Below are 21,009 nucleotides of genomic sequence, written 5' to 3' on the forward strand. Positions count from 1 at the left end.
TGAATGCTGTATTGCATTAAAGGTGACAAACTAATTAATTAGATGGAGAATATTTCCAGGGAAGACAGCATTCAGGCAGGGGCATGTGTGTTGCTGATGGTTATGAGTCCCATTTCCTGTAAGAAAAGAGTAAGAAGCTGAGCAGAAAGCTTTGAACAACTTTCAGTTTGGCCAGAAAAACAAAGATACAATTGGGCCCAAGGAAGTTGACACTAAAGAGATCACCCCTACTAAAGAAAAGCGAAGGACTATGCACGAGGACAATGAGATGCTTTGAGGGCATATTAAGCATTAGTTGGGTCCCACCCATCACAGCTCAAGGGTGCAAAAGAGTAGACTGTTTCAAAAAACTTTGGTTGAAAAGAGACCCTGTGATGCCCTATGTGCAGAGGGCCATCTAGGGAATTGTGTCCTTGGGAGGCCTTTCCCCATATTCAGCCATCCAGGCACTCAGAGATCACATAGTCATGGTCCCAGGTGTCGGGGCTACTACCTCCACTGGTGGCAAACCTTGGCATTATCCAGGAGGTGCTAGCTTGGCAGGAATGCAGAATGTCAGAGTTATGGGGTCATGGAAGCTTCCACTAACATTTCAAAAGAAAGCCTAGGGTCCCAGGCAGTGTGTGACAAGGTTGGAATCCATGAGGGCAGCCCCTTAGTGGATGACATATGAAGCTGTGAGAATGAAGCCAAAACTGCAGTGCAGACCCAGGGACTTTAAGATGCCAGGAAAATGGAACATCTGCCCAGGAAAGCTGTAGGCAGCAAAGACAGCCAGCCCAACAGAGAGGCCCTGTGTGCTGGAGAGGCCCCATGTGCTGCGACCAGCAAGTCCACATAGGTAGGACTGCCCCAGCTCTTTGGAATTCACATTTCACTGTCTCGTGGCCTAGTTGTTTGACATGGACCAACAGGATTTCATGATTGCCCAGCTAGGTTTCAGTCTTGCGTTGGCCTCATCATTTCTTCAATTGTCAGCATTTCTCTTTTTTGAAATGGAAATGTTTACTTTCTGCATATCTCACCATTTGTTAATGGCAATGTGAAACACACTTTATTAATGTTGACAGAGGCTTACAGATAAGAGTTGTCTTGAGTCTGAGAAGAGTCTTTGGACCTGGACTTTTGGGCAATGCAGAAATCATTAAAACTATAGGGAACAACTATATAGAACAACAATCTTTCCTGCTTGCTGCCTACCAAAATGTATAACTTTTTGTTTTCTGCCCTAACTTAGATAATAACTACCAATGTTTTATAATATTGGTGTGTCTGCTCTGTCTTCAGGACAATACTCTACATTCCAGAAAGACCAGATATGAGGTTATGCTACTTTTAGAATTTATTATTTTCTAATATATTTTTCCTATATATCCTAAGATTGTAAAGAAAATCAAACAAGTATATTGGGGAAACATGTTGAAAGATAAAAGTGTATTACAAATATCATAGGCTGTTAAACTACTCAATGCGTAGTTATTTAGCGATTTGGAAATGCAATTAAATGGTAATAACAAGAGTTGCACTGAGGTGGTGGTGATGGGGTACCCAGCCTAAAACCCTTCTAGTAAGAAAGCATAGTTTTAAAACTTACAGACTTCCTAACAGTGCATGGCCCTGGGTGGGTTACTCTTCACAACACTTGAGTAAAGTTCTTTCAGTTAATTCTTATATATTCCCAGCCCTTATTATATATATATATATATATATATATATATATATATATATATATATATATTAAATTTTGAGACAGAGTCTCTCTAAATTGCTTAGGGCCTAAGTTGTTCACACTATCTGAACTTCCAAATCTCCTGCCACAGCCTCCCAAGTCAGTAGATTGCAGGCATGCACCACTTTGTCCAGCTATTTCCCCCAAAATGTATAACTAATGAAATAAAAAAGTAGGTGGCAACAGCACATGCCCTCTCACCTGCCTGCCTGCTCCTGCCTTCTCCCTGCTGCCTTAGTGCCTAGGCCAGGAGCCTCCATCCTCTCCTCTGGCATCCCTGCACTCATTGGCCCTGGATGAAAATCCTTTTTGACACCCAGCAGCTGCTGAATCAACCAGGGTCCTTTTCCTAATGACTGTGCCTTGGAAGTGAACTGCTTCCTCCTTCAGTGAGGCTGTTGTCCTGGACCAAGGAGAATTCAACAGAAAGGGGTGCTTTTTTATGTGGCCAGATACCCTGAGGCACTACAAAACCCAAGAGCAAGACGACTTTTCCTTCTCTAAAATCATTCCTGTCAAGTCTTTTGGTTACAGCAATGAAAAAGCTGATGAAAATGCATCGCTGGAAATTTGTTCAAGCTAACAAGACTTTTGATGTTTCAGGGAAATAAAAAGAAGAAGAAAAACAAATCTTGTGTGAAATGTGCCAGTTGAAAATGACATAAAGAGGTTTCTATAGTTTTTAGGTGGTGTGTGATATACGCTTCGCTTTTCATCTGACCTGAAAAGATCATTAAAATTTACCAAAAGTACAAACTCTTTCAGTGTGTTTTGTTGGCCACATGACATAAGGACAGATGTGAAAGAAAAGTGTGTAAGGGAAGGGGAGAAGGGATAAGGCAGGGTAATAGATTTGGTGGATACAATCAGTGTTTGTTAAATATGTGTATGAAAATGTCACAGGGGAACCCATTACTTTGTACAATTAATATGCTCTAATAAATGTAATGGAATGTTTTTATTAAAAGTTTTGTGATGAAATGGAGAAATGTGGAACCAACTCATACAGCCCTGTGAGTCCGAAGAAAGGGAAATGAAAAAGGGTGTGCATGTGGCTTAGAATCAAAGTCATGGCTGTTTGCACAACAGACATTGAAAGGTTGGCAGCATCAGCATTCTCCACGGGTGGAGTTTTGGATAACCTTGCTGATCACATACAGCATATATATAGTTATCCATGCATTATATATAGTTTTATTCAACTATAAATATTCAGCAAATTGTTCTAAGATCACCAATTCTTTGAGTGTGGTTAGAAACATCACAAAATATGTATATTCCCTGTTTGTGTGCAAACAGCAAACTCTACAATCCACTCATACAGTACTATAAGGCCTGAAGCAAAGACATTCATGCCAATACTTACACTACCAAAGTCTTTAGAAAAGACAGGGGAGGAATTCAGTTTTAGAAGCCATAAAATTGGAAGGCTGACATGTCACCTGAATTCCTGAGTTATGAAACTGGCCAGTAGCACATAAACACACACATTCACATCACATATAACTAGATACATGAGAGTACCTTTTAAAATTCAATTATCTCTTTTTGACAATATACATGATAAAATGTTTGGATAAAAGAGCAAATACAAATATCCAAGAAACAAAGCAGAGTGAGATAAATGAGCCAAAATATGCATGGATAGAGAGAAACCCATGTGGAGAGGCAGGGTTCCCAAGGAGTTTTAATACACCACTCCTATTTAACAAGATATGCCTATGAGAGAGAGAAAGAGAGAAATATTAGGTCTTATTTTGTTTGTGCGGAACTTTTAATATTTTTCTCTGTGAATGCTTAATAACTTGAGTCTGTGAAATAAATTAGCAATAGAGAGAGTTATGGCTTCAATCTGAAATGTGCCCCTAAATCTCATTTTTGAAAGTTTGATTCCCAATTTGATTGGATCATGAGGGCTCAGATTTCATCAGTAGATTAGTCCACAGATTCATCATTTGAATGAGAAATTAGGAGGTGGTAGAAACTGTAGGAGCAGGGCCCATTGGGAGGGAATGGGTTTTGGATGAATACTTTTGGGGATTCTATCTTGTGCTTGTTCGTTCTCTCTTTCTCTCTCTCTCTCTCTCTCTCTCTCTCTCTCTCTCTCTCTCTCTCACCTTCCCATATTCCCACCTGTGATTCCCATCTACAATGTGTTGAACTACTTGCACCCACCATGCCCTTCCAACATGATGTATTGCCTTACCACAGGCCCAGAAGGAATGGAGTCAGCCAACCACACTGAAACCTCTAAATCTGTGAGACAAAATACATGTTTTATTCTCTAAGTTGATTTCCCCAGGTATTTTGTCCCAGTGACAAAAACTGACTAACATAGAAAATTGATGCCAAATAGAGAGGTCATTCTTGTGACAATACTTGACCATGTGGTTCAGAGCCTTTGGAACTGGTTTGCAAGAAGAGTTTGGAAGTTTTGGTGATACAGGCTAGAAACCTGCTAGAAAGTTAGATGCAGAGCTTAATGGACAATTCTGGTATGAGCTCAGAAGACCAGAATGCTGCTCAAAATTCACAAAGTACAGATAGTGCTGATGAGTTTCCACATGGGAATGAGGACACTATTGGTAAATGAACTAGAGGCCATGTGTGTCACATTATGTCAAAGAACTTGTCTACATTTTGTCCATGCACTGAGGTTTTTGTGAGATACCCTGAGGCCATATTAAGAGTTAGTTGGGCCTCACCTATCACAGCAACATACATGCCCCTGCCTGAATGCTGTATTGCATTAAAGGTGACAAACTAATTAATTAGATGGAGAATATTTCCAGGGAAGACAGCATTCAGGCAGGGACATGTGTGTTGCTGATGGTTATGAGTCCCATTTCCTGTAAGAAAAGAGTAAGAAGCTGAGCAGAAAGCTTTGAACAACTTTCAGTTTGGCCAGAAAAGCAAAGGTACAATTGGGCCCAAGGAAGTTGACACTAAAGAGATCACCCCTACTAAAGAAAAGCGAAGGACTATGCACGAGGACAATGAGATGCTTTGAGGGCATATTAAGCATTAGTTGGGTCCCACCCATCACAGCTCAAGGGTGCAAAAGAGTAGACTGTTTCAAAAAACTTTGGTTGAAAAGAGACCCTGTGATGCCCTATGTGCAGAGGGCCATCTAGGGAATTGTGTCCTTGGGAGGCCTTTCCCCATATTCAGCCATCCAGGCACTCAGAGATCACACAGTCATGGTCCCAGGTGTCGGGGCTACTACCTCCACTGGTGGCAAACCTTGGCATTATCCAGGAGGTGCTAGCTTGGCAGGAATGCAGAATGTCAGAGTTATGGGGTCATGGAAGCTTCCACTAACATTTCAAAAGAAAGCCTAGGGTCCCAGGCAGTGTGTGACAAGGTTGGAATCCATGAGGGCAGCCCCTTAGTGGATGACATATGAAGCTGTGAGAATGAAGCCAAAACTGCAGTGAAGACCCCAGGGACTTAAAGATGCCAGGAAAATGGAACATCTGCCCAGGAAAGCTGTAGGCAGCAAAGACAGCCAGCCCAACAGAGAGGCCCCGTGTGCTGGAGAGGCCCCGTGTGCTGCGACCAGCAAGTCCACATAGGTAGGACTGCCCCAGCTCTTTGGAATTCACATTTCACTGTCTCGTGGCCTAGTTGTTTGACATGGACCAACAGGATTTCATGATTGCCCAGCTAGGTTTCAGTCTTGCGTTGGCCTCATCATTTCTTCAATTGTCAGCATTTCTCTTTTTTGAAATGGAAATGTTTACTTTCTGCATATCTCACCATTTGATAATGGCAATGTGAAACACACTTTATTAATGTTGACAGAGGCTTACAGATAAGAGTTGTCTTGAGTCTGAGAAGAGTCTTTGGACCTGGACTTTTGGGCAATGCAGAAATCATTAAAACTACAGGGACACTTTGGGATGGACTAATAGTATTTTTCATTATGAGATGGACATGAACTAGGGTGAAATGTTATGATTGGACAGGAAGTGTACCTCAAAGACATATGAGTTGAAGGTTTGGTTCCCAATGTAGCGATGTAGAGAGGTAGGTTTTTGGGGAATGGCAGATCATGAGGGTTCTTACCTCATCCATGGATTACTACATTGAGAGATTCAAGGCCATGTGACTATTGGGAGTTGGTAGAACCTACAGGAGGTAAACCTACTGGGAAGTGGTGGGTCCTTGGGCATGAGTCCTTGGGGGCTATATCATGTTCCTGAAGCCTTCCTCACTCTCTGCTTCCCTATTGCCATGAGGTGAACGGCTTTCCTCCATCACACCCTTCTGCCATGATGATCTGCTTCATCTCAAGCCTAAAGCAATGGAGCCAGCTGACCGTGAATTGAAACCTCTGAAATTATGAGCCAAAATAAATCTTTCCTTCTTTCCATTGTTCTTCTTGGGTATTTTGAAAAAGTGATGATAATCTGATTAACAAAGAGAGATTACGAGGGTGGGGTGGGGAGATACACAACTATTAGTGTGCTCAAACATGAGGCCCTGACAAAAGAACAAGTCTCAAAGGCAGATGTGATATTGAGGCTTAAGTAGCCTGCTAACAGGGAAGAAGAGAAGCGGGAAGAGGACTGTAGGCAATCTTAGAGACACAGTAAGTAATGATTAAAGAGAATAAATGGATGAAGAAACAGAAAACCACTTGTGAAACATTCTCTGTGGAATTTGAATGAGCCTCGGGGGCAGATATTATCTTGTGAGAAAATCCATCTGAGTTTGCATATACTCCTTATCATCTCTTCTGCCACAGAAAGTGAGATTTCAGGATGCTGCGGAAAGCAAATGTAATCACTTTTTGGTTCTGATTTTAAAGCAGATTGAATAAAATCTTCTCCCCTGCATTTGGGAGGTGAGAAACAAGTTATGAGGTACAGGATTCTGAGGCCCAATCTAAGCATCTTAGCATGTCAAGGGCCCAATTTTTGTCAGTTTTGTCTTAGGTAGCTTTTTGTTTCTACTGTGACTAAAAGACCTGACAAGAACAAATTTAAAAAGGGAATTTTTTGGGGGGGGGGAGATGTGGTGGGGCTTGCAGTTTCAGAGTTCTCAAACCATAAATGGCCAACTCCATTGTTCTGTGTGAGGGGTGGTGGAATGTTAGGGCAGAAGGGCATGAGGATGAAAACAGCAACTCAGGATTTGACAATCAGGAAACAGAGATACACTAAGCTTGGCTCACCAGAGACAAAATATATACCCCAAAAGCACACCTCCACCGACCCACTTCATCCAGCCTCACCCTACCTGCCTACAGTATCACCCACTTAATCCATTCAAGTGAATTCACACATCAATTAGCTTAAGGCTCTCCTAACTGGATATTTCACCTCTAAACTTTCTTGCATTGCCTCTCCCATGAGCTTTTGAGGGGCACATCACAACTTAGCCATAACACACTTTCTCACCCCTAACACACTCACTCCTAAACCAAGTTGATCATTTATTTCCTACGAACTGACACACATATAAGAACCAGGAAGCTTTTTACTACCTTAGGAAGCCTCTTTATATGCTATACCAGATACCCCTGCACCGAGAAAGCTAAGTAAAAGCAGAACTGCCTCCCTCAATCCTCTTCTTCTCTAAGCAGTCCAGATTCCAGACACCAACCTCCATGAGAGTCCACAAAGGGCTCTTGTTCCTTGGTAGGGTGTGAGGCAAATGTATTTCCCAATGCTGGCCAGTCACTGGATTCTGCACCTAAGAAGACGTATAGTCCAGCAATATAGTCACTGGTAGTGTGCTTTTGACAAATCAACACTCATCCGAGAAGCATAAAATGCTGCATTTGTACTTGCACCATGACTCTTGACCACACAACTCTGAGGGAAAAGCCAAAAAAAAAAAAAAAAAAGAACATCTTCAGGAATTTCCATCTTTTATCTCATATTCCCTTTATCCCAGTTCAATTGCCTGATGTTCTTCTCTGCTTGAGAACAATATTGTTTTTATGTTCAGGCCACAGGGAAAACATGTTTGACTGTGGTACCGAAATTATACATGACAGGCCCAGTACATTCAGATTCAGCTATCCAGAGAAGCAAGTCTGACACCTCCTCCCAATAAAGGGCTTTGCCATGATTAAATGAACTGAGGCTGGGGTGAGTTTGCTCTCTGTAAGCTACTGGAGAGCCATGAGATCACCACGCCTGCCAGGAAAAGGGAGAAATTTCCAGAGAAAGTTAGGAACAGCAGAGCTCAGCAGAGCATCAGTAAAAAGAACCAAAGCTGTACCCATAATTTTACATGCAGCACAGAGGTATTCTTCTTGGGCTCTGCCTATGAATTCAGAAGATTGCACGGGCAGGTAAAGGCAGAGCAAGGACAGTTTTCATGACACCAAGGGGACTTCACACAGCTCTGAATAATGTTCTCCTATGCATGGCTGTGAGAACCATTTCTGGGGAATCAGATCACCTTAAGGGGCTAGAATAGAGAGCCTCATCATGAGAAACACATTGTCATTCAGCCCCAATGTGCTCTGTTTGAAGGCTCAGAATGCTGGCACATTGGGCTTCTCTCTTCCTATGAATAAACAAGAGGTTAATAGATCATTGAGGACTCTTCAGAAGGTAAGCAAAAGATAGACTACTTAGTAAAACAACCTCTCAGAGAAAGGCAGCACACTTGGAATAAGACTCCCATTCAGAGAATTACAGAATTCTACGCCATGTCTGAACAATCCCTGGTTCCAGATGGGCAAACAGGAGCAGAGGGGGAGGCATGACTTCTCCAAGTTCACACAGCCATCTTCACAGGTCCTCCTGACTCAGGGGACTCTGAAGTAACTCCCAAGTCCTTGCACCCAGAGTGTCCCCCAGGCTGGGAGACAGGAATTCACACCTCAGAACAACTGCTGTCACCAGCCTTCTCTCAACCAGTTCTCAGAAGGAAACAAAGAAGGAATTTCTATCTCGGCTTAAGTTTCAGTTTCTTTGACCAGGAACATGCCAAGTTGAGTTGCACTTTTGACTTTCAGATTCCCGTTCTAAATTGCAAGGACACACCTTCAAATGATATCATCTGTTGCTTATAAAGCCCTGAGTTTCACTATAAGAAGACCTACACACCAGCAACCAGATCTCTGAGAAATCAACTTGACTGAAAATAGTTCAGAACTGCAACCTCATTCACAGCAACCATGAGGTGAGAATTTCTCTGCTATTTATTGGTTTATTTTTAAATTAATTAGTCGATTTATTTTAATTAGGTATATATGACAGCAGAATGCATTTTGCTTTTGTAGACAATTGCAGCATAACTTTTCATCTCTCATTGTACATGATGTAGCATCACACCATATATGCAATCATACATGTACCTAGGGTAATGACTTCTATTGCATTCCAACATCTTTCCTGCCCCCATTCCCTTTCCCCACCTCTCCCTCCCCTTTGCCTAATCAGTATTCCTCCATTTATCCCATGACTGCACCCTCATTTCTCTGCTGTTTTGCCAATATGTCTTAACGTTTAGAAGCAATGATAATCAATATTATCTCAAAAGGTTCATTTTCAGGCATCCTAAATTTTCTATTTGAGTATCTGTTCATAGACTGATGTGTACATGTGAGTGTGTAACCCGCTAGTGCATTCATACCAGAACTTGAGCTGTTGTGTTAGTGTAGGCATTTTCATTTCTGTTGGCCTTATGAAGCTATCTTCATGCTTCATAAAGAAGGACAGGAAAAAGGGAGAGAGTTTGCAGGAAAGGAGAAAATCATTCCAGATTGCGAGATTCTTTTTCATCACACTATTTTCCATCTAGGGAAAGGAGATCAGTTTGTCGGATCTCTGAGTAGAGACATCTCTTTCTCTTCATTCCTCATTTTGCTGGAAAATTAGGACCCACACAGCAATATGAGCTTCAGTGGAACCTCCCAAATGTCTGGGGAGACACTGTGGGGATGGGGTGGGAGAAGCTCATGGCCTTCTTCTGGAGACTCCTCAACTCACCTTCTGAGGAGCCTACTCTGATGAGTGTGTGAATAGACTGAAGTTGATCAGATCACATTTCCTGGGTCTGCCCATTACCTGCAGGTTCTTGGCATCCACCTGTCCATGGGTCTTGGCTGGACTTCTGAGCTTAGGAACATTCACATCTTCCTTATAAGAAGGGCTCAATGGGAATTTCTCTATGGTCCCAACCGAATCTTAAATCAAGCAACTACTCAGATCAGAAGATAAAAATCCTCTAGTTAATATTGACTTGCAAATGTCCCCTAAGAGTTCCACTGGGCAAAATTTGAGAGAGGCAGAATTTCCAGAAACTACAAAACCACAAGTCAACCCAGTGTCAAATATATACTTGTAACTGATATCTAAAATGAGAAATAGTAATAATACCAAAGGATATATGATAGTTATCTCATCCTCAATAATTATTCAATGCCAGACTGTTTTCTAAAACTGTTTTGTAAATTATTACATTTAAATCTTAAAAGAAAACAATGAGAAAATCATTTATCCTCATGTTGCAAGGTGGGGGTGATGTCAGATTTAGATAAGCTAAGGTCACCCAGTCCATTAGAGGTGGAGCTGAGATATAAAAAAGACAGTTCATTAAACTGTTAAGCCTATTGCTCCAAAAGAGTTACAATGCAGGTTCCTGACTTCATTTCAGATGACATCCTAATCAGTTCTAAAATTTTAATTTCAATATGTACCAGGAAAGGAATATGTGTAAAAGCGATATCATTTGCCATTTAAAAATTTTAAGCACTACAATTTATTGGTGTTTAGCATCTTCACCATGTTGTGGGAGCATCACCATGATATGCTTTAAGGATGTCTAATAACTGTAAGAAGACACCTCGTATACATTGTCACTTCCTACTCGGCCCTTGCTCCAGGCCCCAGCAAATTTTCTGCATTTGCCTATTTGGTTCTGTCACATGAATGGACAGGTACAATATGTGACAGGAGTGGATTCCTTCAATTTTATGTTGCCTCAGCCTCCATTTTGAAGACCAGTTGGCCTTTCTCATGTGGAAACAGAGCTAAGTCTCCCTTGACTCAGCTCCCAGTTCTTTACCACCTCCCAACTCCTCAGGGTGACTGATCCAGACATCTACCTTCTGCAAAATCCTCCTGGTAACCAATTTTGTGGGATCTCCTTTGGGACCAGACAATAATTCACGCCTAAGGATATTTACCCAACTGACACCTAAGCCCTTCCCAAACTGGGCAGATATGCCACAGGACCATATCTCAGTGACACCATGACACCTTAGAACTAGAACCAACTTGCTCAAAGCTGACCAATTAATATTCTCTGCACATTTCTCATCTAAGTTGTTGTAGAACCCAGTAAAGGATCATCCCAAAGAGGCAGTCTTCTTTCTCTTTTTATGCCCACCCCCTGGTTAAGCTTCAGTGTCCCTGAAGCTCCCCCAATTCCTGTTCTCCCTGCAACGGGTCTTGCTGTCTTTTCTCTGGGATCTGTTAGTGAGAACTTGCTTCTATTATTTCCCCTGTGACTTGGAGTGGCTGCCTCTGTGTCTCTCCTGATGGACATGTCTGCAGTGGAGAGTGGTTACTTTGTTGTGAAGAAGGTAGAGAAGGTCCAACAGAAGCCACTGGATGGTTTTCCAGTATAAAGAGGTTTGCCATGAGGGGACAGGGGACACCTGGTCATGGGTCAGACACACAGGTATTGGGCTGTACACCAGGATGAAGAAGTAGCCCCTGAAGGCACACTGCAGATATCCAGGAACAAATACCATGGAGTTACATCAGAGCAGGACTAGAGTTTACAATCACACTCAGGAGAAATCTCAAAACCAAAAGAAAAAAAAAATGAACACTACAATGTCCCTTTGTCCTGTATCCCTTCATCTGCCATAAATTTGCTTTTTGGAGGGGGCAGCATTGAACATTGAACCCAGGACCTCTCTCAGGTGAGGCAAGCACTCTACCATAGAGCTACATTCCTAGCCCTTTTTCATATTATATTGTGATAAGGGCTCTCACTAAGTTGCCCAGGGTAGCCTCAGACTTGCAGCCCCCCTGCCTCAGCCTCTTGATAAGCTGGATTACAGGCACACACACCTACACTTGGGGACCATCATGATTTCAAGGCTCTTCCCTATTTAACTTGTATCAGCCTTTGTTGCTTTCCATGGCTGAATAATATCCAGTTGTGTGGGTATATGACATCTGCTTATCCATTTATTAATTCATGAACATTTGAGCAGTTGTCACCTTTGGCTGTAGACAGTGCTGCAATAAACATCCAACTTGCACAAGTGTTGCTTTCAAACCTGTTTCCAATTGTTTTGAGCATCAACGTATGCTAAAGATACACTCATTTCAGATAGTGGTTGCAAATATTTTGTATCATTCTGGGAGCTCTTTTATCAGTCTGTTGATGGTGGCCTTTGATGCACACATTTCTTCATTTTGGTCAAGTCCAACTCATCCCTTCTTCTGTTGTTTCCTGTGTTTGGTTGTCACAGTCAAGAAAGCATTGTCAAATGCAATGTCAAGAAGCTTTTCCCTTATATTTTCCCCTGCAAGTTTTATTGTTTTAGTCTCACATTTAGGTTTTTAATTCATTTTGAGTCATTTGGTATACTAAATAACGTAGATGTCCAACACATCTTATACAACTGATGTTCTAGTTTTTCCACAACATTAGTTGTAAAGACTGTCCTTTTTCACAGTGAGTGGCCTTGACATGCTTGTCAAAGTTGCTTCATCAGTGTTCTGAACTGAATCCCTAAATCACAAGTTCAAATCTCTAAATATTACCGTTAATGTGACAGTCTCTTGATACAGAGTCTAGAAAGAGATAGGAATGATTGAGGGGAAATATTTAGGATGAGGCCTTACTTCTCTAGGGCCAATGTCATTAGAAGAAGGTAAAGAGATATTTAAGTTGTCTGCACCCATGGGCCATGGAGGGATGGCCAAGTGAAGTACAAGGAAAGTGGGAACTGGGCTGGGGTTTTGGCTCAGTGGTAGAGCGCTTGCCTAGCATATATGAGGGTTCAATTTTCAACAACATATAAGTAAATAAAATAAAGGTATTGTGTCTACCTACAACTAAAAAATATTTAAAAAATAAATAATTCATATGGCAATCTCCAAGTCAGTGGCCTTCTATAAAGAGCCCTTGCTAGGTACCATAGGCACACACTTTTACTTGCAATTCTAGCGTCCAGAACCCTGAGAAGAGTTCTACCACCACATGCTTTGTTATTATGGCAGCCAGGGCTGACTAATGTAACTCTACAGACAAGAGTTTATTTCCAAGGTCTCCCTTTTCTTGGTCTTTGTGTTCCTTATGTCTTTCATGTGGTGATTAGGGCACACCATAATGTTTGGATTTCTATAGCTTTGTATTCACTTCTGAAATCAGAAAGTGTGAGAGGTCTAGCTTTGTTCTTTGTTCTCAAGATTATTTTGGCAATCTCAGTGCCTTTGTGTAATGGTTACTCTGCATTGCCAACTTGATTGTGATAAGAGATGCTGAGGATTATGGGTGTGTCCATGATATGAGTCTAGGAATGATTGGCATGTGGGATAGCCTACCCAAAAGGAGAGCCTTCAATAGGAGGATGGCTTAAATGGAATAAAAGTTGGAAGAACAAAGAATCAGCAGCAGATGCAAGCTGGATTCTTCCTGAAAGTCTTCTTGATTGCTGGTAGCATATCTGGGGATATCAGACTCTCTCTTCTTTATTTTTCTGAAGCACACTCTGACAGTGATTCTCCAGAAGAATTAGGGCTCAGACTAGAATAGCACAATTGATCCCTCTTGTTCTGAGGCTTCAGCCTCTTGGACTGCACAGCTACTGGTTTTCCCAGCTCTCCAGCCTACAGATGGCCATTGTGGACTATTCAGCTTCTGGTTGCATAAGCCAACCTAATAAGTCCCCTTTTTATAATCATACTTCCTGTTGATTCTGTTCCTGAGATCAGAACTGTTCCAAAGAACATTCTGTTCCAGAGAACCCTGACTAATAATATACTGAGACACCACATGAATTTTAGGATGAAATTTTCTACTCCTGAAAGAAACTTTCAGTGGATCGTTGGTAGGGATTGCCCTGAATCTGTAGCTCACTTTGGGCAGTACTGACGACTTAGCAATATTAAGCATCTGGCCTATGAATTTGGGATGTCTTTCACTTTTCCTTGTGTCTTCTGTCTTTCAAAAATTGCTTGCAGTGCTCAGTGTAGTCTCCTTTTCCTCCTTGATTGAGTTTATTCTTCATTCTTCTCCATGCTATTGTAAATAGGATTGTTTTCTTTATCTCTTTTGAATTGATCATTGTGTTTAGAAACTCAACTGAGTTTTGAGTACTGATTTTGCATTCTACTCCTGTGCTTCATTTGTCTAGTAGTTGGAACAGTTTTTGTGTGGCCTCTTGAGACTCTTGTACATATAATTTATGTTAATTACAAAGGTGAAAGCCAGAATCCTTACCTTGGTCCAGATCCTGGAGAAAAAGCTTTCATTATTTCTTCATTGAGGTTGATACTAGCTGTGGACTTTTCATATACAACCTTTTTTGGGTTAGGACATTACTTTCTGTTATCCTGACAGGGAGGGTAATGTTGTTGATGGGTTTTCTGCAAACGGACTCTTTTTTTCTGTGACTCTACTAATGAACATTTACATTTATGAGTTTTATGTGTTGAACCACCCTGTTGTATAACATTCTCCACTTACCTGACTTTCTTGAAATGACAAATTAACAGCCATAAAGAGCAAAGTTTTAGTTACCCAGGGCTATGAATTTCTGAGGAATGTAGCAGAGGCGTCCACTGGTAGGACGCTAAGGGGTACATGAGGTGATGATGTAGTGGATCTTCATCTGCATCAGTGTGGTGCTTTCAGAGGTTCATTCTGTGAAAGAATGGTAGAGCTGTACACATGTTGTGGTAATCAAAGCAATTAGCTTGAGTTGATACTGTACTACAGTTGTAAAAGTTATAATTACTGGAGAAATTGGGTATAAGATAAACTGGTTCTCCTCATAACTACATTTCATGCTATATTTATTTCCAATAAAAAGTTAAGGGAAAAAAAACACCAGACTCCAGATTTCTTTTCTGTAATTCCAAGCTATCAGGAGGCTATGCCAAGAGGAACCCAGTCTGTGCATTTTAGTAAGACCTTCTATCAAAATAAAATACAAAGGGCTAGGGATGTAGTTTAGTGGTAGAACTATTGCCTAGAATGTATGAGGCTTTGTTTTCATTTCTCAGGGGGAAAACAAAAGCTTTTGTCACACATTATTCTCAGTTTAATGGTCTTCATTGGTTGTTTTCACACACTTTATAATCCCGAAGTCGATAATGTTCACTAAAGCTATGCATTTCTAATTAGTCTTTCTTATTTTTTACTAATAGTTAAATAAAAACCTTTTACATAGCATGTGATATGGAATGTTCTCTGCATAAGTAGGCTTATTAATGTTCCTGAAAGCCATTGTTATCATAATTTTACAAATGTGAGTCTAAAGAATGGAGTGGTGACTTGCTTAGAATGTGAAAGAACAATGCTATGAAGCCAAGCAAACTACAATCACTATTCATGCATAGCTTAAAGATCTAAATACATTGGTGTGGTTGCATCATTGTTATATGCTGATTTTAAGTCCTTTGGGTGTGGACTCAGGAGGGGATAGCTGGGTGAAATGGTGATTCCACGCCACATTTTCTGAGGAATCTCCACATTGCTTTCCATAAACGTTGCAGCAATTTGCAGTCCCTCCAGCAATGTATGAGTATGCCTTTTCCCCACATCCTCACCAACATTATATTTGCTTGTATTATTTTTTAAAAAATATTTATTTTTATTTTTAGTTGTATACAATACCTTTATTTTGTTTTGTTTATTTGTTTTTATTTGATGCTGAGGTCAAACCTAGGGCCTCACGCATGCTAGACCAGTGCTCTACTGCTAAGCTACAACCCCAGCACTATTTGCTTGTATTCTTGAAGATTGCCATTCTGACTGGGGTGAAATGAAATCTTAGAGTAGTTTTGATTTGCATTTCTCTACTTACTAAAGATGTTAAACATCTTTTCATATATTTGTTGATCAATTATAATTCTTCTTCTGTGAAGTGTTTGTTCAGTTCTTTAGTCCATTTATTGATTGGGTTATATGGTTTTTTTGGTGTTAGAGTGTTTGAATTATTGATATATCCTGGAGATTAATGCTCTATCAGAGGTGCATGTGGTAAAGATTTTCTCCCTTTCTGTTCGCACTCTCTTTCCGTTATAATTTTTTTTTTCTGAGAAGAAGCATTTTAGTTTGAATCCCATCCCATCTATTGATTATGTTTTAATTTGTTCAAATTAGTTACACATTTCTCTCCCTTTTTCCCCCTCCCCCTTGCCCATCATAACCTCTTATAGTTTTGTGTATCATTGAAGGTCTCCTACCATTTGCATATCCTTTCCCTTCTCTCTCCCTTTCTCTCCCCCCATTCGTCTTTGTTTACTGTTAATCTTTTCCTCATGCTCTTCCTTCCTGTTCTGTTCTTAGTTGCTCTCTTTATATCAAAGGAGACATTTGGCATTTGTTTTTTAGAGGAGGCAGAGAGGGAAGGTGGGAGGGGAGGGGAGGGGGATAGTAGGGGTTAGGAAAGGTAGCAGATTAAAACAGTCACTAATATGCCATTAGGTAAAAATGTGAGTATGTAACAGATGTGATTCTGGTATCTGTATTTGGGGTAGAAATGGGAGTTCAAAACCCAATGGAGTCAAATGTATAAAAGATGATTTATCAAGAGCTCTGTAATGTTTGGAACAATCAATTAAAAAAAAACAAAAAAAAATTAGTTATACATGATAGAAGACTTCATTTTGATTCATTCTACACAAATGGAGCACACCTTTTCATTTCTCTGATTGTAGACAATGTAGAGTCACCACCACATGTGCAGTCATACATGTACCTAGGGTAATGATGTTCATTTCATTCCACCATCTCTCCTGCACCCATGTCCCCTCCCCTTCCCACTCTCCACTTTGTGCAATCAATGTGCCTCCATTCTCCTCCTCCCCCCATTATGGATCAGTATCCACTTATCAGACAGTACATTCAGCCTCTGGGTTTTTGAGATTAGATTACTTTCCTTAGTATGATATTCTCCAGCTCCTTCCATTTACCTGCAAATGCCATAATTTTATTCTCTTTTAATGCCGAGTAATTTTCCATTGTGTATATATAACACAGTTTCTTTATCCATTCATCTGTTGAAGGGCATCTAGGTTGGTTCCACAGTTTAACTATTGTGAATTGAGCTGCTATGAACAATGATATAGCTGTGTCATTGTAGTATGCTGATTTTAAGTCCTTTGGATATAGACTAAGGAGTGGGAGAGCTGGATCAAATGGTGGTTGCATTCCAATTTTCTATGGAATCTCCACACTGCTTCCTACAGTAGTTGCACCAATTTGCTCTGCCACCAGCAGTGTATGAGTGTACTTCTTTTCCCCACATCCTTGCCAACACTTATTATTGCTTGTATTCTTGATAATTGCCTTTCTGATATGAGTGAGACAAAATCTTAGAGTAGTTTTGATTTGCATTTCTCTAAACACTAGAGAAGTTGAATGTAAATGTTTCTGGGAAAACTGGAAATCCACATGCAGCCAAATGAAATTAAAGAAATATTTCTCACCATGCACAAAGCTCAACTCAAAGGAGATTAAGGACCCAGGAATTAGATCAGAAACCGTGCACCCAATAGAAGAAAAAATAGGCCCAAATCTTCACCATGTCAGCTTAGGATCTGACTTCCTTAATGAGACTCCTAAAGCATAAGCAGTAAAATCAAGTATCAATAAATGGCCTATTGTATATCCTCTTCTAAGAAGTGTCTGTTACATATATATATATATATATATATATATATATATATATATCATATATGTATTATATACACACATACATAGTATATATAATTTACTATTACTCAACTTTATAAAAGAATAAAATTATGGCATTTACCAGTAAAGGAAAGGAGCTGGAGAATACTATGCTAAGTGAAATAAGGCAACATCAAAAAACTAAAAGCTCAATATTTTCCCTGATAAATGAATGCTAATTAACAATGGAGGCACTATGGAAAAATAGAGTTACTTTAGATTAGGTAGAAGAGAGTGAATGGAGGGGAGAGGTGTGTGGGTAGGAATGATAGTAGAATGAATCAGACATTATTATCCTAAGTACACACATTAACTATAAGACTGGCAGGATTCTATACTATGGACAACCAGAAGAATGGCAAATTATATTCCATTATATATGATACAACAAAGTGCATTATGCTGTCATGTATAACTAAATTGAAACATATTTTTTAAATTATTTTTAAAAATCTGAATACAGGTGAAACTTTCAGTTTGCACTAATATTGTAGTAGGTGTTTCACTGGAGTTTTCCTTATGGCTGTTCCTCACCTAAAGACAAAATCCACTTTTGTTTCACAGTGAGAAAGCACATGATCATGGGATCCAGAAGAACCTGGGGCAGTTGAGATGTCATTTCACGTGGGGGCTGGAAATTGAAGATAATGAAATACCGGATTTAGAAAGCAGGGTCATGGAAGAAATTAACACCAGATATAATATAGGGGGGACTCACAACCTCCTGGCCTATGTGAAGCACCTGAAAGGCCAGCATGAGGAGGCCCTGCAGAGCTTAAGAGAAGCTGAAGACTTGGTCCAGAGGGAGCACGCAGACCAGGCAGACCTGAGGAGCCTGGTGACCTGGGGCAACTGTGCCTGGGTGTATCACCACATGGGCAGATTGGCAGAAGCCCAGACTTACCTGGACAAGGTGGAGGACACTTGCAAGAAGTTCGCAAGTTCCTCCCGCTACAGGCTGGAGTCTCCTGAGATCGAGAGTGAGGAAGGATGGGCCTTGCTGAAGTGTGGGAGAAAGTATTATGAGCGGGCCAAGGCCTGCTTTGAAAGGGCTCTGGAAGTGAAGCCTAAAAACCCTGAATTCAGTCTGGGGTTCGCCATCTCCTCCTTCCGTCTGGATTATGATGATGAAAACGTAATTTCTCTAGAGCCCCTGAGGACAGCTTTCAGGTTAAACCCAGAAGATGCATATGTTAAGGTTCTCCTTGCCCTGAAGCTTCAGGATGTAGGACAGGAAGTGGAGGGAGAAGGCTACATTGAGGAAGCTCTGAACAGCACATCCTCCCAGCCCTATGTCTTTCAATATGCAAGCAAATTTTACCGAAAAAAGGGCTGTGTGGATAAAGCTATTGAGCTCCTTGAGAAAGCCTTGGAGGCAAGACCCAACTCTGCTTCCCTGCATCACCAGTTAGGGCTTTGCTACAGGGCAAAAATGTGTCAAGTAAAGGATGCAACAAATATGAACCCGATAGGGCAGGAAAGAGAAAATGTGGACAGATGGGTTCAATTGGCTATAAAGGAATTTCAAGAGTCTGTAAAATTAAAGCCAAGATTCGAGATGGCTTACGTTTACATGGCTGAAATGTATGCAGAAATACGCAAGTATGAAGAGGCAGAGAAAATTTTTCAGAAAGCATTATGCATAGACAACATTGCTGACAGCATTAAGCAAGACATTCATTACCGCTATGGCCGTTTCCAACAATTTCACATGAGATCTGAAGACAAAGCAATCACCCACTATTTAAAAGGTCTGAAGATACCAGAAAGGTCCTTTGCCAGGAAAAAACTCATAAGTGCCTTAGAAAAACTGGCTAAAAGTCATGTGAACCAGAATGTGAGTGTTGTGGAGAGGGTCAGCCTCCAGGGTCTCAGCCATGAATTAAAAGGGGAAGTGAAGGAGGCCCTGCTGTGCTATGAGAGGGCTCTGAGGCTCACTGATCAGCTGAACACTGTGTTTTGAGGAAGGGCCCCACCCCCCACTTCATCTACTCACAACTAAATAGAACAACAAGCTTCCCTGCTTGCTGCCTCCCAAAGTGTATAACTGACAAAATAAAAAAGTAGATGGGGATAGCACTTGCCCTCTCCCTGCCTGCCTGCTCCTGCCTTCTCCCTGCTGCCTTAGTGCCTAGGCCAGGAGCCTCCATCCTCTCTCCTGGAATCCCTGCACTCACTGGCCCTGGATGAAAATCCTGTTTGACACCCTGAAGCTGCTGGATCCACCAGGATCCTTTTCCTAATGACTGTGCCTTGGAAATGAACTGCTTCCTCCTTCAGTGAGGCTGTTGTCCTGGACTAAGGAGAATTCAACAGAAAGGGGTTCTTTTTCATGTGGCCAGATACCCTGAGTCACTTCAAAACCCAAGAGCAAGACGACTTTTCCTTCTCTAAAATCATTCCTGTCAAGTCTTTTGGTTACAGCAATGAAAAAGCTGATGAAAACGCATTGCTGGAAATTTGTTCAAGCTAACAAGACTTTTGATGTTTCAGGGAAATAAAAAGAAGAAGAAAAACAAATCTTGTGTGAAATGTGCCAGTTGAAAATGACATAAAGAGGTTTCTATAGTTTTTAGGTGGTGTGTGATATACGCTTCGCTTTTCATCTGACCTGAAAAGATCATTAAAATTTACCAAAAGTACAAACTCTTTCAGTGTGTTTTGTTGGCCACATGACATAAGGACAGATGTGAAAGAAAAGTGTGTAAGGGAAGGGGAGAAGGGATAAGGCAGGGTAATAGATTTGGTGGATACAATCAGTGTTTGTTAAATATGTGTATGAAAATGTCACTGGGGAACCCATTATTTTGTACAATTAATATGCTCTAATAAATATAATGGAATGTTTTTATTAAAATTTTGGGATGAAATGGAGAAATGTGGAACCAACTCACACATCCCTGGGAGTCTTAAGCAAGGGAAGTGAAAATGGGTGTGCATGTGGCATAGTATCAACGTCATGGCTCTTTGCACAACAGACATTGAAAGGTTGGCAGCATCAGCATTCTCCACGGGTGGAGTTTTGGATAACCTTGCTGACCACATACAGCATATATATAGTTATCCATGCATTATATATAGTTTTATTCAACTATAAATATTCAGCAAATTGTTCTAAGATCACCAATTCTTTAAGTTTGGTTAGAAACTTCACAAAATATGTATATTCCCTGTTTGTGTGCAAAGAGAAAACTGTACAATCCACTCATACACTACTATAAGGCCTGAAGCAAAGACATTCATGCCAATACCTACACTACCAAAGTCTTTAGAAAAGACAGGGGAGGAATTCAGTTTTAGAAGCCATAAAATTGGAAGGCTAACATGTCACCTGAATTCCTGAGTTATGAATCTGGCCAGTAGCACATAAACACACACATTCACAT

The 21,009-nt window shown here is 40.7% G+C and overlaps 1 protein-coding gene across 1 annotated transcript; it reads left to right on the forward strand.

Annotated features, from left to right (window-relative positions):
* Positions 1-8,742: 8,742 nt before the first annotated feature.
* LOC144254888 (protein IFIT1 homolog B-like) lies at positions 8,743-20,358 on the forward strand. The gene is made up of 2 exons (XM_077798637.1): positions 8,743-8,875; positions 18,188-20,358. The coding sequence occupies exons 1-2, from the start codon at positions 8,871-8,873 to the stop codon at positions 19,584-19,586; spliced, it is 1,404 nt and encodes a 467-aa protein (XP_077654763.1). The 5' UTR covers positions 8,743-8,870; the 3' UTR covers positions 19,587-20,358.
* The last annotated feature ends 651 nt before the right edge of the window (positions 20,359-21,009 follow it).

This window comes from Urocitellus parryii, chromosome 5, assembly GCF_045843805.1.
Source record: "Urocitellus parryii isolate mUroPar1 chromosome 5, mUroPar1.hap1, whole genome shotgun sequence".
NCBI lineage: Eukaryota > Metazoa > Chordata > Mammalia > Rodentia > Sciuridae > Urocitellus > Urocitellus parryii.